The following is a 17,057-nucleotide window of genomic DNA, read 5'->3' as shown; positions in this document are numbered from 1 at the left end:
CCTTGTATAATTTTCAAGTGTCGCTCAAGCACTTTTAAGCTTTTCAATATCACAATCCAAACAGTTAAGTCAGTGTCAATCTCCTGGGTGAGGAGGAGGGAGAATGGTACTAGAGGGAAAAAGATGAAATTAAAAGCTGAGATTTCATGAGCAATTGTGACAAGCTAAAATACATTGTTTTTCTGTATTAATAGTTTGTAAGGATCATGCCTTACCTTCCTTTAAAAATCCTTTCTGCAGGAATTCATTGTGTAAAGTCACTGTGCCCTGTTTTGGTATCTTAGATTTGAAAACATTTCAAATGTGCCTGAATGGCAGAGGTCCCTAACTCTGTGTACTGCAAGTTGCATTGTAACACCATCTTTTTTTAATTAAAATGAAATGAAACAACATTCTGTCCGTTGTTCCCTGACAATGCCTCTAAATTTAAATAGTGAGCTCAGCTGCAGATTTAAGAGTGTTTTGACTCCATGTGAATATTTTTTCAATTTGTTTTAGCTAATTTAGAGATGCAAGAGATAATCCAAGTATAAATAGCATAATATATATCTAAGACCTGGTAAATTTTGGCACCACATTATCCTTTCAAGGCCAGCTATAGTCAAGAATAGATCTTGGATCACTTAAGGCTACATATATGGAGCTACATGTTATTAGGTTATTCAGCATCTCTGCTGTGACCTTCTTGGTGCTTGCTGTTTTTTGGTTTGAAATGTCATTTTTTCTGATCATCATGCCATTCTAGGTACCTCCTTGGTACATTACTTGTTTTGCATGCTCTTTTCCTGAAGTGTGACGCTCTCTGCACCATCCCCATCCTCTATCTCTACTTATCTATTCCCCTCTCATCTCTTTTATTCTTTTTTTTCCCCCTTTTTCCCTAGAATAAGAAATGTCTATTTCTTATTGGTTCATGCTTCAGCAGTATTTAATTCTTTTTGGGAAGAGTCACTTTTTATGGCAACCTAGGACTATGTGTTTAGGAAGCAATCATCAAAATAGATTTAAGATATAGAAGGAAGACACACACCTTTTAGGTATAATTTTCCATTGTGACATCTGATTTGGGTGTATGGTAGATGTTCTGTCCCTCAGTGTTTTAGTTAAAACTGACTTTTTCTAACAGGTAATTCCAGTTGTAAAAATGAAAAATTACTAGGTGAGAGATGGATTTTTTTCCTTCATGTAAGGTGACAGTACGGTAGTGTATCATTCATGGCTTAGCATCTGTGCACGTGTTTATATAACTGGCCTTATAAGTCTCAAACAAGAATATCTTACTCAGTTACACTTTATTTTTCAAATTATCTTAGTAGCTTAGTAAATGAAACAGATTGATTAAAGGAATTTGGTTATGAGGAAGGAGCAGTTTATTATGCCTTATATTAAAGAGAAAAAACAAATACGCTGAAAAATTATGATGATAATGAATATATACTGATGCTGTTGTTTTTGCACTCTGAATGTGTAACTGCATTTGCTTCTTCTAGGATAACAGCAGAGGAAGAGAAATTTAAAAAGGAGTGGGAAGAAGACTGGGGTCCTAAAGAACCACCGAAGTCTCTAAAAACTGTAACTGCAGACGTGCACTCTGCCCCTCGTTCCAAACACAAAAGTAAGTAATTGATTTCAGCCTGCCTCCTTGTGTTTGTGTCAGACACGTCTGAGCTGTATGGAATATATCACCAGTTTGTCTCCAAGCCAAGCTAGCTATGAATGGTTATTTTCAGAAGGCTGGAAGCATACCATTAATTTAATAGCTCCTGTTTAACAGGTACCTATCTTGCAAAATCTAGATCCACTCAAATAGTCATGGTTTTTAACAAGCAGCAGCAGCAGAAAAAGCAAAAAAGAATGAAGCTTGCTAAGAAATTTTCTGAAGCATCAGCCTCTTTATCTTGGGGGTTTGGTGCATTGTTTTCCATGTTGTTTTTGTTCAGTGTTTGCCTGACAATCTTTTCAAAGTTTGGGTTGGAAGGGATGTTAAAGATCACCTTGTTCCAATTCCCTGCCATGGGTGGGGACACCTTCCACTAAACCAGGTTGTTCAGAGCCCCATCCAGAACAGGCCTTGAATACTTCCAGGGATGGGACATCCACCACCTACCCTGGGCAACCTGTTCCAGTGCCTCACAGTAAAGAATTTCTTCTTAGTATCTAATCTAAATCTATCCTCTTTTAGTTTCAAGCCATTCCCCCTTGTCCTGTCACTATATGCCCTTTTAAAAAGTTCCTTTTCAGTTTTCTGGTAGCCCCTTTTGGGTACTGGAAGGCTGCTCTAAGGTCTCCCCACAGCCTTCTCTTCTCCAGGCTGAACAGCCCAACTCCCTCAGCCTTTCCTCATAGGAGAAGTGCTCCAGCCCTCTGATCATCTTCATGGCCGTCTGCTGGACCCATTCCAGCAGGTCCACATCCATCTTATTTTGGGAGCCCCAGAGCTGGATGCAGCACTCCAGGTGGGGTCTCATTGAAGTGGAGTAGAGGGGCAGAATTCCCTGCCCTGCTGCCCACACTGCTCTTGATGCAGCCTAGGATGCTGCTGGCTTTCTGACTTACAGGTCTGGAGGGAATCAAGAGAGTTGGAGCTTAGTTGGCAGTTAAGAAGCTAAATTGGAATCTACAAATTGTATGTGGAGAATGTACTAAAATTGTATTGTACAGAGAAAAACGTGGAAAGTGCTTGTTGCATAATTTATAGGAGATCTGGGCCGATTCCTAACCCGATGTTATTTTATTACATTATTTTGTGTGTGACTTTGGGAAAGTCTGCTGATGGTTCCATTACAGGAAAAGCCACCAAGCTCTGCAGGCTTCTCTTCATCACAGAGCAGACTAATTGTCCACATGTAGATTCTAACTGCTCTTCAGGGCTGGAGGAGGTTGGAGACTGATTTAATAGGGCCATTTTTTCTTTCTAAGAATTTTGTAGAAAAAGCATCCCATCACTAACTACATTTTTTTATTTCACGGAGACTTCTAGTCACACACTGCTGATCTCTCTTCATTTCATGGGAACCTCCATTTAGACTGTCACTTCTATCTCCTCACTCCTTTCCTCCTTTGTTTCTCTAGAAGACTTAAAGGGAGTTGCACATGACCAACTTGAAACAGATGACATGGATGAAGTGAACATGAAGCAGGACAAACAGGTTTGCCACTCAGCCCGAACTTCCTATCCTGGTTCAGATTCTTCCTGTGTCTCACCTCCTCCTGACAGTCAGTCTTGACATTGAACTGACCATTTGGGTTTCCTAGGGCAATATTTGTGGTCCTTTGGTAAATGATGAAAGGTTTTGACACCGCTGCTGTCATTGCATTCTAAAGGTACCTTGATAGGAAATCTAACAATCCTGCAGAAAGGTGGACTATACTGAGTGCTCTGTGTTAGCAGTGTTTCTTACATAAAGTTATGTATGTTTCTTATATAAAGTTCTGTATGTTTTTACTTAGCAATATACTCTGTAACATTTAAGCACTTGGCTTGAAATATTTTGTCCTGGGAAATGGAGCTTTTCATGTCTCCTCAAAAGCCTGTGTTCTGCCACAAGCTTGAATGAGTTTGCATACCTGCTTAATTTTCATAAGGCTTGCTAAAACTACTGTAAAGTAGGAGCATAACCATAAAAATCTTAGCAATGCACATGCCTGTGTGGTTCTGTGTGAAGATTACTTGTTGATTGTTGCATTTGCTTTGACATAAAATGTATATCGTTAAAATAAGGGAAACTTATGACTAAATGTACTAGAACCATTTATCAAGAATTTGACTAAGGACTTGAGGTGTAATACCAAACCTCTGGTGTTGAGCCTTCAAATAAATTTCAATCAGTTACACATATCAGCATGGATTGATCTGAGTAAGAACCAGTCCTTGGCTTTTCTTCAAAAAACACCTTTTCCTTTACCTTTTGTAGCTTTTGGATGGTTTTATCGGTATGAAGGAAAATTTCCCACAATCCGTAAGGTACAAAGTTTGAAATGTACATTTGTTTGCTGTGTGTTTGAATTGAAATTCCTCATTTTTCTTCTTCTCTCTTATTAGTAAACATTCTTTATAGTCAAATGCTCCTTCTTTTAACGTGCACAAATTAAGATGCTTGTGGGATGCATGTGTCTAGGAGTTTGTCCTTTCCAGTCCTTTGGGCTGTTGAGTTCTGCCAGAGGGAGTTGTGTAACAGTACTTTGCAGCAGGTGTTCATTACAGGTGAGCAGTGCATGTCTTCATGTTCTCCAGAAGTATTCACTATATATATATATATATATTTATATATATATATATATATTTATATTTATATTTATATAAAAACAGTACCGAGACAAAAATTATATAGTTACACTTTTGCAAACCTCCCTGTAGGAGGAGTGCTGAAGGCAGAAGGCTTTTAGGCATGTGTATATGAGGAAAAAAAATTAACAATTTTTAGGGTGATAGAATACTTCTGTGTCTGCAGAGATGCTGCTGAAGTATTGCAATTTCAATTTGAGAGTTTCAAATAATATTTTATACTTGCAGTTGCTTCCTTCTCTTTATTGCTTTTTATGTACATTAGCCATATTCTGGGGGGATTGCGTGGTGTGCTTTGGTGGTGGGTTTTTTGGTAACTAACTGTGGTAAAAGCGCCATGAAGATTTTTTTGTGTGTATCTGGCAATAACTCAAGGTTTCAGAGGAGGTCAGGATTGTTTCAGACAGATGAAGTATTCGTGTAACTCTTCAGGACTATTACTTTAACCTTCTGTGTGCCCAGGGTATGTCTGTTCTCCTTAAAAGAGATTAGGAGAAAATGGTGCATTCCAATACCTTTTTGTACTGCTGGTGACTGTAAATCACCATGGATCTCTAACCTGTGAGAAAGCCAGGGCAGTTAGGATTTTTATAATGAAAATTGTAAGTGCATATTATGGAAACTCTTCACACGAGGAGGTAATCCTTTGTATTGATGCTGACAATTACAGTTCAGAGAATGTCCAAATACCTCTCCATATATTAATGAAGATCTTACACAATTCCAGTTGAACTTTAGCACACAGTGTGCGCTAGAAGCTTGAAAAGATGTTTTTTTAATAATTTGCTTTTAGAAATATTTTTAAATCTGGCAGTGATGAATTTTCATCCTGCTCCCTATTGCTAATGAATTTTTTTGTTTGTTCTAAAAACAAAATTTCACTGTGTACTGAAAATGTCTATAATAGGAAGTAAACTGAATCCATGGGGAAAATTGTAGGAAAGGATGAATCATCCCGTTGTATCTGAATGCAGTGAATGCAGCTAAGATTGTCAGATATATGTTCTTGTTCTGGAAGACTTTGGCTTGTGTACTGCTTAGTGTGCCTTTGAATTCAGTAATTCTTCAAATGTTGACCTGCCTGGTGTTGCATTTAGTAGACAGTACTAAATGTATCTTCTCATTTTTTAGAGGATAATATTGGCAATTGTTAAGGTAAAAACTAATTATTCCTGAATAAAATATGCCACAGAATTAGGTTTATGTTAAAACATTAGTGTGAAAAGCTAGATTTTTTTTTTTTTTTTTTTTTTAGTTAAGCCTTATCTCCAGTGTTTTGGGGGTTCCTTTTCCCCCTGCTCCCCTCCCTACAACACCACCACCATGTAACCACGAAGCAGTAGACCACATCCCACTGAACTCAGCAGTACAGATTTCCAGTTAACTGCTTGACTGGGAGAATTGGCTTTTGTAACTGCCAGGGAAAATGTCTGTTTTCCAAGGCTTTGTTATCAATATTAACGTGCAAAAGGGGAAAGGAAGACTAATAATGCTATTTAATGTGAAGCAGTTTGTGGTGGTTTTGGGAATTCAAAGCATGAAAGTCAGTAGCTGATGATGATGAGAATAAAATCAAACCTGAGGCACAGCCTTTCTGGCAGTGGCAGTAATTGACAATAAGTGGCCACCTGCTCCTCTGTTTTACTTTTTCATAAATAAAAGGAGAACATGGCATTTCCAATATGAACTAAGTCGTACCTGTACAAATGTGAAAGGGTAGCAGAAATGTGACATCATTAAAGTAGAAATAAGAAGCAGTGTGTGTTTTGAAGACAACAGGAACAGAGGCTTCCAAAAGACTGTGTAGCTTTTCCCTTTGTTTGTATCCTACATCTAAAATTTAGAGTCACTTTGTACTGTACTAGTTAACTCATCTGAGTAGATTTTATCCAGGAGCTACATGGTCTTTGTTTTGCAGTGTTCCTTCTTGGAAGCAACTCAGTTTCTGCACTGATCTAAACCTTTCCTTTATAATTCCTTATTTCAGTTTCATTAGGGGATGCAATGCTGATTTTAGGGCATATGCATGAAGCTGTTGTATGCATGGACTGTTCATATCTACTTACACATGAGCATCTGTCACCTCAAAGCAATCAGTCTTACATGTATATAAGTGCCAAAACAGAGACATGGCAAATCAAGACCCAACCAAAAGTGAATATTCAAAGTTTTATAGTGGGCCTCTGTGCCCTAAAGTTGTAACTTTGCAGAGGAACAAAAAAGTTGAATTCTCTGATCTCATCCAACATCTCTTAGTGGGCACAAGCCCTACAAAAAGTTTGAACTTCCTGCAAATTGCTGGGTAAATGGACTTTGGATTTTCTTTTAAAAGATCATCCCCATACTTGCATAGACGGTAATTAGATTTTTCAAGGCAGGCACTCATGTACCAAAATTGAAGTCTGTGGTGTTTTTAGCTGATGTAAAAATTTTTGTTAAAAATCCTTCCCAGAAAGGGAAAGAAGGAAAGAAGTCAAAAAGTGATAGTTTTTGTGAACAGAAGAAGAATAAAAAGGAAATGGAGTTTGAGCAAAAACTTGCCAAAGAGAAAGAAGGAATGCTGGAGAAAGAAAAACAGCTGAAAATAAATCGTCTTGTGCAAGAGGTATGTTGTGGTCTATCAGGTGCAAAACTATATTGAAAGAAAATTAGGTGGATTTTTAGTGGAATTATTTTAGCAGGACACTTGTTTAATTGATTGTCAAAGATAATGAAATTTTAAAAGCTGTTTCACTGCAAAACTCTGTTGCCGTGTTTGCTTGTTTCTAGTCAGCTTTTGCCCAAATGAGGATAGCTCTGCAGTTAATGAGTGTCCATGTGTAGTGATGAATTTAATGAAAGCAAAATAGGAAAACCTTCTTAAAAGCATGATTATTTTAAAATTATGTTTAGTGGAGTTTTCATACTTCTGAAACATATTTGTATTGTGACCACACCTATAACCTTTTCTCATGCACCAATGTTATGGTCAAGGTATCTGAGACAGAACGAGAAGACTTGGAAGAATCAGAAAAGGTGCAGCACTGGGTGGAAAGACTTTGTCAAACACGGTTAGAACAGATTTCCTCTGTGGAGAATGAGTCTCCTGAGGTAAAATTCTGGCTTTTCCATATATTGCATGATCTCTAAATTAACTGAAGGTTGTCTCCTTAAAGCACCAGGTTTTACTAGTGAAAAAATCTTTGTCTTTCCCCCTCAGCCTTCTTTCTAAGAGGGGGGAAAATGTCAGTAATTAATGACTGTATATATCTATAGAATTTGCTGTTCCTATATTTTATGAAGATTTAAACATTGTTTTAATGAACTGTTTGTATTAACCTTTTAAAGTATATTATTACCACAGAGTGAACAGTTTTATTGATCCGTGAGCTGTTTGGGCTATGTGGGGCATGCTACAAATAGCAAAACCTGGACCCAGCTGTATTTATTAATATCCTATGAAAATGAGACCATCATTGATAGTGAGCTCTTGGAAGCTTCCTTGTATTGCATGAAATAAAGGAGCAGGTTAAGAAAATCACAAAAAGATACAAAACTCACAAGGAGTAGGCTTTGGGCTTGTGCTTTAAGTAGTCCCCTTTAATTAGGGGATCTGCAGATAGCGATTGTTCCTTAGAGCCTGGTGATTCTAGACGTGGAGTGAGGCTTTCCCACCATCCTGCTGCTCTGGCTGTCTTCCAAGGAAAGCCACTTTCAAGAGGAGCACTTCAATCTGCTGAGCTCCCGTGAGATCCCCGAGAAACTGCAACCACAAAAGGGACCTTGGGGAACACTCTCGCATGATTTTCCTTCAAGTCACCATGGAGCAGCTCTGGAAAAAGCAGTTGATCTTTTGTTCTTTGTGGCCCTAGGCTCAGATCCATGTGGTGTTTCAGTACAGGTCTTTAGTGGAATGATTATGCAGAGTTTTTCTCTCACTATCTAAACTTGGCAGATGGTGTTCTGCTAGAACTTTGTCCCCCTTACTTTGTAAAGTAAGAAGGCACATTACAGATTACAAACACTTGCATTTTCAGAGCTCTACCTGAATTTAAGACAAACACTCTGTGTTGTATTTGCTCCCATCAATTCTTCCATTTCATTATATATAAGTGCTCTGTTACGATTTTTCTACAAACCTGCCCAAGCAGCTAAAACATGTAAAACATAAAACCGGAGGGCTTCTTAGGGGTAAGTACAGCTGAGCAGTTTTCAGGTGCTACAGGCATGAACTGTTTCTTGGGAACAAGAGCAGTCAAGATCTCTCAACCTCTGCCAAAGAAATAGCTATTTTTCAGTACAAAGGGGTGAGCATGTTAGATAAGAATGTGAAAACTGTTACCCACTTGAGGGAAGTGTTGCCATATTAGATTAAGATGGATGTGTCTGTCAGACAGCTTATCCATGTAGTGTTTCCTCAGCTGAGTCTACAAAATAGCAAAATGGCTGAATTTTCTTTGATCGCTGGTAAAAGGAATGTTAGCAACTCTAGCAGCGTATGTAGACTCCTTCCACATACATTGGGGGTTTTTTGGATGAGCTGCTCATTATGTTCAAACTCTGGAGTTGTTTAGCCCCCCAATAGATCGGGTGTGGATTAATATAAATTATAAGATCTCAAACCCCTTGAGGATCTGAATTTCATAGCACACTAAATTTTTGTTTTGATAGCTGCTTAAGCTTAGTTTCCTTCTGTGTGCTAATGTGTGGTTGTGTTTACACAACTTTAACCCCTTTCCCTTTTTTAATGACATGGAACCTCAGGGCTTGTCTTTGATTATTTTTCTTAAAATAATCACCTTTCCAAGGAGTAATTCTTGCTTTCTCTTCATAAGAGCCAGAGAGGCAAGAGTTGTGTTATCTTGATTTGCCCTGTGACTTTGCCTTCTGAAGGCTTCATGCTGTTGGGGTTTTGTGGGGTTTCTTTTGTCGACCCCCTTACCCCAACAGCTTCTGTCACACCACTCCCATTTTTCTTCTTTTTAAACTAGAATCCCAAGGAGTGCTTTTAGAAAGGCCTTCGGAGAAAATTTTGTGTATGTTCTGTGTGGGAGAAGCCAAGAGCTTCCTGCGTAGTAGCAGTCAGGCTGAGCGGTGTCGTAGGGCTGGCCGTCAGTCACTTCAGGACTGTTTCAGGCAGAAGTGTTGAGGCAGATTTCTGTTCTGTCACACACAGCTGGCGAGTGGACGTCCTTCTGCCTCTCCCTCGGCCTCCTCAATGCGGCGCTTTGCCGGGGGCCTGCAGCTGCACACCACAGACCTCGATGATATAAACTTAGATGAAGTTGACAAACCCAAACAGCACGCGCCACCACCTCTGCCGCCACCGCTGCCCACTGTTAGCCCAGCACCCCCAGCTCACCCACTTCCTGCCTCAAATGTTCCACGAGGTCCAGCCCTGTCGGTGACACCGGCTTCCCAGGTGACCTCGGGATCTGCTTGGATGCATGCGCCTTTACCCTTGCCCTGCGCGCCTCCCTGCCCTGATCCATCACCTTCTGTCCACTGGATCTACCCTTCTGCCCCTTGCAATGTTAAAAGAGGGAATGAGGCGGTTTCTTCATTTTTTCTGTAGGGATTGCAGTCCAGTGGTGATTTCATTTTAACATTTTTAAAATGTAAGTCAGGAGGGGTTTGCTCTCCTGCCTATGTACGTTGTAACCCTAACACCTGCAGATACATTCAGCGGAATGTATCAGTTAAAGATGAGTTGGACTTGGTGAAAAAGAAAGAAATAACAGCAGGCAGCAGTTTAATTCAGTGTTAAATTTCAGAAAAGTATCATCCCTGTAGTGAAGATGACTTGTAAAAGTGCTTTAAATGTGTCATCAAATGGCTTTGTTAGGTGAGAAGGAATGAAGGAATGTCCTTTGTTAGGACAAAGAAAATTGGCCTAAAGTTGGAAGCTCAAACTTTTAAAAGGTCAAAACTGTGTAAAATAAAAAAGTGCGAGCTGGTAACCTGTTTTGACTTCTTGCACTTTGAGAAAACAGTGCCATTCTCCTCACTGCAGTCTGAGTCCAAAAGAGTCAAAAGAAATCTTGTGGCAGATTGCGCTTTAGGAAAGAAACAGCAGCTGATTCATCCTAATTCCCTTTGCTGAGCACTGTAGTGAGTTGTTGTTTTGGCAAAAGATTCTTGTTTCAAGCAGCAGAAGAGTATCCCATATGGTCACTTGTTCCCTACACAGTTTTTTTGCATGGGTTGACTGACTGCATTGTTGGGTTTTGGGGCTTTTGCATGTTTACTAAATCGTCTTTGTGTTTGCATGATTCTGGTTGGGGTGGGGAAGGATATGCAGATTTATCACTTTTTGGTGGAAACTGATAGATTCTCTCTCTGAATAATTGCCATTATATGACCCATGAATCTCTTTTAAACTTACGTGGACCTCTGTCAGTGCTTGATCTATGTGATTTATACATTTGAAATGCCAAGAATGTGCTAGATCCACCAAAATGGAATTATCATATGTTCTTACAGATAGCAGGTTTCCCAAGTTATTTGCAAAATAAAAATGATGTGAAATGACACAGAAGTGTACAAAATACTAGTGTTGAGAGGAGAAATACACTCTTCTAAAGATAACAGAAAATACTCAGATAGATGGAGTAATACAGGAACTGCCTTACTGATCTGACCCCAAATCAATATATTTCAGTATGTGTTTCTGGCAGTTTGTCACTGCTGCGTATGTTAGAGAAAAGAAATTAATAATTAAGAAAAATATGTTAGGTAACAACAAATAACCTAGCTTTTAAAATTAATGTCAGTTTTCACTGAATATAGTTAGCGTATATGAGGAAATAACTAGGCTCTTAGTAAAATTAATTCTGAGCCAAAGCTGCTTGGTTTATAAGTAGATAATTCAGTATTTCTGGTGTGGTTTCAGAAATGGAAGAAAAATCCAAAGCTTGAGAATTTATCCTTGCTGGCTTTTACAAAGTGAGTTTTTAACCCCCCAGATAAGCAAAAGCAGTGCATATTTGTGACTATATGGATTAAAGACCTTGTGTTTACGCCTGCCAAAGCCAAAAGATAAGACAACTGTAATTGTCCCATAAGTTCGTTTTTCTAATATTAACTCAAGCTGCAAAATCTTCTCTGCATTGCTCCATTTTTGGTATTAACCCAGATCGTTTAATTTCCAATTCAGCCTGAACAAAACCTGACAAAAGGAATAAAATCCTGTCAGAGGCATTCTTGAGAACTAGCTATTAAAATATCTGGAATAAATTGTCTGTTTCTGAAAAAAATTATTATTAGCTTTACACTTTATATGAACCCAGTATTAAGTGCGTTGCTGTTTAGGTTGTAAGAACCACCTCCCACGTCGGCAAAGCGTCCTCTGTGTCAAGCAACCCGCTGGTATGTCACGTGCTGTTAATCATGGCTGTATTTTCATGAGCTTCCCATGTAGTGCTAATCGCAAGGAAGTGTCAAAAGTTTCACCCTGCATGGGTCATTTGTTTAAAATTCAGCACGTGGAATGATGTGTGGGGATACATTGCTGTGCTGGGAGCACGAGTAGTGGAAGTGGCTCCTAATGGTCCAAGGATTTTGTATCTCAACAGTTGAGCAAAATACAGTCCATATCTGCATGTTGCAAATGTCTGTATGTGACAGAGCGTGTGCTTTGTTCTTCTGTCAAGGCAAAAGTTGCTAGGTTCAATCTGTCTTTTAAATATAATGGGTGCTAAGAAGCAAGTTCTGTCTCAGAACCACCAACATTTGTTTGGTATCTCTTTGCACTGATTTTGAGTCAGAATGGTCGTATGTCAGGTTTCTCCATTGTGCACTCCAGAAAAATCTGTTGCTAAATTGTGCAGCTCCAGGAGAAATCATCCAGCTCCAGTGCAGTTTTAACAAGTTAGTATCTGTGAATCTGTTGATTCTGAATCTTCTAAGTTTGGAAAGCTTAATGATACAATGTATTTTGCAGTGTGGAACAACAATAGCTGAGGGATATCCTCAGGGACTTTCAAATATCTAATTCAAGCTTTTTAAAAAACTATTTAAGAAAGGAAAAGGGAAAAAAAAAACCACAGGGGGGAAAAAAACACACACACATGCACAAAAAAACCAAACAGAAAACCAAACCCAAAAAGTGGCTTAACCCATTTGCTGGAAGCAAATAAATAATTTCAGAGGAAACAGCTTGTACCATAAGAACGATCTCTGGAATACATCACATTTCCTATGAGAAACATTGAGAAAAGTGTCCCAAGAGTTGCTGGGGTCAAGTCAGAAACTGAACCCACAGGGCTCAGTTTTGAACTCTCCTCTTGAATAAAACTGTGCTTCATGTCAGTGGGAGTTTTGTCTGAGTGGGAAGTGTAGGATTGGCCTAGGGCGTGCTGAATGATCGGGTCTCAGATGCCTCTGGGTAGCTGTACTTTGTGGAGTCAAGGGCAGGATATTTACCTAACAAATCCTTGTGGTTAAATCAAGATAATTTAACTTGAAGTTCTCTATGGAAAGCAGTTTGCTGCAGCCCAGCTGGATTTCATCTTAAAAGATCTGTTTAGCCATGGAGTAGTTAAAATTTTATTTTGGGTTCACTCAGTTCTTACACTCAACTTTAGCAGGTTTTTCTTTTCCTGTAACTTCTCATTCAGTTTGTTGCCTTTATGGGAAAAATGCCAAAATCAGGGCTGAGATTTATCCATAGTCTTGCTGGTGAAGCCTGAATTTAGGGGAAAAGCTACTACTTGGATGCAAGAGAAATTGTGTTTTGGTTTGGAATTTGTAAGCCTTAGTTAAAATAATTCTGCAAGCTTTTTCTTGTATTAGTGTTGTTAAATTCATTATGATAAACCATTTGGATTGAGGAGTCTAGTTGAAATTATGGATTTGCACAAATTATGTTGTGAACTGTAATTTTTTTAAATTAACTCCATAGCAACTTGCTCCAAGTCCACCTACCCAACGTCATCCAGGGGTTCCAATAGTGTCTAAACCAGTTATGCTGCATCCTGACCCAAACTTCGTGGTCAGGCCAACAATCAAATCAGAGGCCCTGGTAAGCCTTTTAATGTTCTTTTTCTGAATGCTCCAGTTACTGTGAGGGTTTGGTTTTGACATTGTTCTTTGAGATGTCCTCAAAGAACAATCTTTTTTCCCATTTCCTGCTAACTAAAATTTCTGTATATTTTCAAGCAGTCACGAATGGTAAGTACAAAACAGGCTTTTTCCATTTTTTTTCCATAGTGGAAAAGCTGCTTTTAGTGACAATTTTTGTACAGGGGTGCATAATTCCAGAGCAGCATAAAGCCCTAGAATTTGTACATCTTATTTTTCATTTATTCACATGCTGGGTTTTATTTTTATAAATTCTGAATTCATTCATCAGAAACGAAGTAATAAAAATTAAGCCAACTGCATTTTTCCTTTGTAAATGGTCATAAACATACTTGAAGATATATGCCTCATTATATAATTTATCATATATATATATATATATAAATTTATATGTATCTTAATTTCCAGGGGGAAATATATGTGTTGTTGTATCAGACTCCAATATACTGGTCATGCAGTGTTACTGCAAAGTTCACTCACAATCAACTTCTTTTTCTCATTTCTTTCCCATTTCTTGTTTGAAATGTAAGTGAAAAGTCAGAGGCTAAACATTTTAGGACCAACCATGTAGCATCCTTGGGAATTTTAGTATATGAGCAAAGGTGAGCTACGTCTTACTGAACAGAAAAAGAGAAATATTGCTCAGACAGGTGATAACTCCCAGCTGACAGCCCTTGAAATTCACCTAGAATAGCTGGTGGACCAATTTGGTAGCTTTTATTCTTGAGGTTCACTGTGGCTTATGCTGTTAGTATCAGTGTTCTGTAATGCATGTTTGTGGACACGTGTATATATGCATTTGTAAGATAGTAAGTGACAGAAAAACCAATGAATTTGTATTGCATTTATTTAATTAAAAGCTATTTCTGACAATAAATTATGTGCACAATATTCCTAGCTGTGTTTCATTAAAATACAGTGGATTTGTCATTTTTCATTTTAATAATTTAGATAATCTTCTTCCTTTATTTTCCCCAGTTACACTTTGAACAAATTTAAGTGATACTTAGTAACCACTTTTCCCACAGCCAGAGTCATTTTGAAGCTTCTACATTATAAATGAACTGAATGGTAATTAGAAGCAGTTTTTACAAGTTGCTTAAGAGAAGGCAGGCACATGAGCTGAAAATAAATTCAAATCCTCCAGTGGAGATGTTTCCTTCAGTTGGAGCTCTCATTTTGATTGTGTTCAGTTTTTTAACATCTCTAAGCAATATGAAATTCCTTAGAGAAAGGATGAAAAAAGTCATAATCTGCAGTTAATATCATCTAGCTCTTGAACAAGTGTGTGTGTGTGAACTAGTTTGCAAAATTTATAATACCCTTATGTGTGATCAAATAATCTTGGTACAGACTTTAAAAGGCACTTTTTTTTTTTTTTTACTGACTACATACAATTAGTTTAAGAAACTGGCAACAAGATCCACCTCCATAGGGAAATGTCTTATGATTTGTTATGCATGCATGCACATTTTCCAAATCACAAGTCTGCTAAAATCTCTCAGATTCAATCATCTTCCTTCCCAAACTGCATTATATTAGTTGGAAGATCAAAATTTCAGTGGGAGCAACATTCTGGTAGGACTTTGAGAGAAAGATCAGTCTATAAATTGGTTTGGTAGACCTTACAACTCTTACTTCCATTGATGACTTACTGCAGTAAAAGGGTATTTATTCATCCTCACTTCAATGAAGTCAGAGTGCTGTGTGAAGTAAAACTTGCATGGATACTGAAGAGGGAGATTACATCTATAAATTAAAAAAAGAAAAGGCCAGTGTACGACAAAACAAACAAGAGAGTACCTGCCTGTCTCCAGAAGTGTTTAAGAATTATAATTAGATTTCTTGCAGAAGGGGAGTGGATTTTGGTTGGTTGCTCTGTGTGTTTTTGTGGGTGTTTGTGTTTAAGTTCATTGTTCAGATAGAGGACCAGTTCAGCTTCTCTTAGTGGAGGAGAGTATCACCAAAGACAGCATATCATTTGCTGTCTGGTTTCTCATCTTCCTAGATTTCACACACCTTATGGAACTCCAGCTTTAATGTCTTAATTTGATATTATGCATTTAAATGTTTCAACCTTGCTTTTACCTGACTTTAACTGTCCTGAGTACCAAACTCTAGAAACTGAGGTTGATGAATTTATTTGATTCAAGCAGCTAATCCAGTTGGCCTATCCTTGAGCAATTCACTAGTAAAGAAGATGAAAAAGCATGCACTTAAGAATAAAATAGACATGCAAGAATGCATAAAATCCTCCTATTACCTGCAAGGTAGTTGGGCCAGATAGTCTGTGTTGTGGCTTAAATAATCTTATTAATTAAATTCAGGTCAGAATTACCTGGTCTTTTAACAGTTGATGAAAATGAAATTGTTTTCACTTGTAAATAGGGAAATGATGGGAGATGTTTCAACCTTAAGCATGGCCTTGAACACTGAGTGCTGCTCTGAGTCAAAATTGGTGTGAGCTGTACTAAAGTGAACTGGAATACATTTATGGCAAAGCCAATTAAATTTTGGCTCAGAGAACAGGAGAGGATTGTTATGATTTAGTGGTGAGATTTTCATAGAAGCAAAACCACCAGGAGCATTAGTCTCTGCTCTCCTATCTATCACAAACATGCTGTTGTGTGACTTACAAGGCTCTGGTGCACTGGCTGCTACAAAAGATTTTTTCTCTCTCGTTCCTTTGTGGGTGGATGAAAAATTTCTGAAGGGAAAAAAAAAAAAAAAGTTTAAGCTTTCCTCTAATTTGCAAGCTTTGAAGCCTGATTCTGCAGCGCTGAAGTCAAGACAGGTGCTTAGATACCATGTGGCAAGATGTATGAGGATTGGAAATTTCAAGTAGCATTGGTTATAGCTGTACCAAAACAATCTGTGTTGAAACTGAACTTTTTTTTTTTTTTTCTTTTTTTTTTTTTTTTTTCTTAAGAGAGCATCTAAAGGGATTTGTGGAAAATCTTTCCAAACTTGCCCATAAGTCCTCCAAGACAAAAACTCATCATTTGTATTAATTAAACACAAACCACATTTCATTAACTCTTGAATATATTTTTCCACGTAATGGTAGGACTATAGGACACTGAGAGAAACCTTAGTGAAGCTGACACATGGTAATTTGTTTTAAAGGAAATTGAGTTTGAAAGGGTAAATTCCGGAGCTGGAAGTTGTTCTTCTTTCAGAAGACTCAAATACATTACCTGATTTGCTGTAAGGTTTTGAGTGGAGGCTGGGGAAGTGTCAGTAGTGTTTTGTATAATAATATGGGGATTTAGCCCATCTAATTTTTGAAAACTTCTGTAAACTAATAAAACATTCTGTATTTTAAGTGATTCCAAGCTACAGTGTACCATTTTGTTAGAATAGTGGAAGTGACAGAAAAACAGAATGAATATGGAATTTAGATCCTTGAAGCCAAACAGAACAAAATCTAATCCATTTAATAACGGAATTCAGCTCTTCAGTATAGGAAATCTCTGGTAGGAAAGCAAATCTTAAGTGCATAAGCATATATGTATCATGACTTCTCAGTATTTTGGAAATTATTGTCTACCATTTTGTCCATGTTTAGGGTTGATTATTTCAATTTTTTTTATATATCATGGATAAGAGACCCAAGCACTCTTCAAGACACAAGAAATGACTTGTAAAAGCAGTCATGGAAAATATTTTTTAAAAATCTTGTGGTATGGAAATGTGCATTATTTATGTTGTT

The 17,057-nt window shown here is 37.9% G+C and overlaps 1 protein-coding gene across 1 annotated transcript in view; it reads left to right on the top strand.

Annotated features, from left to right (window-relative positions):
- USH1C (USH1 protein network component harmonin) overlaps positions 1-17,057 on the top strand; it is a gene marked incomplete at both ends in the record, with an annotated part of 43,537 nt that overhangs the window by 19,805 nt on the left and 6,675 nt on the right. Inside the window, 7 exons of the mRNA XM_082283443.1 lie at positions 1,491-1,615; positions 3,073-3,149; positions 6,738-6,890; positions 7,259-7,375; positions 9,441-9,818; positions 11,576-11,632; positions 13,167-13,286. Coding sequence (XP_082139569.1) covers positions 1,491-1,615; positions 3,073-3,149; positions 6,738-6,890; positions 7,259-7,375; positions 9,441-9,818; positions 11,576-11,632; positions 13,167-13,286 — 1,027 coding nt within the window. The remainder of the gene's footprint in view (positions 1-1,490; positions 1,616-3,072; positions 3,150-6,737; positions 6,891-7,258; positions 7,376-9,440; positions 9,819-11,575; positions 11,633-13,166; positions 13,287-17,057) is intronic.

The sequence above is a fragment of the Coloeus monedula genome (genome assembly GCF_965178545.1).
Source record: "Coloeus monedula genome assembly, chromosome: 6".
Taxonomy (NCBI): Eukaryota; Metazoa; Chordata; class Aves; order Passeriformes; family Corvidae; genus Coloeus; species Coloeus monedula.
Note: the sequence above shows the minus strand (reverse complement) of the source record. Positions and strands in the feature narration are given on the sequence as shown.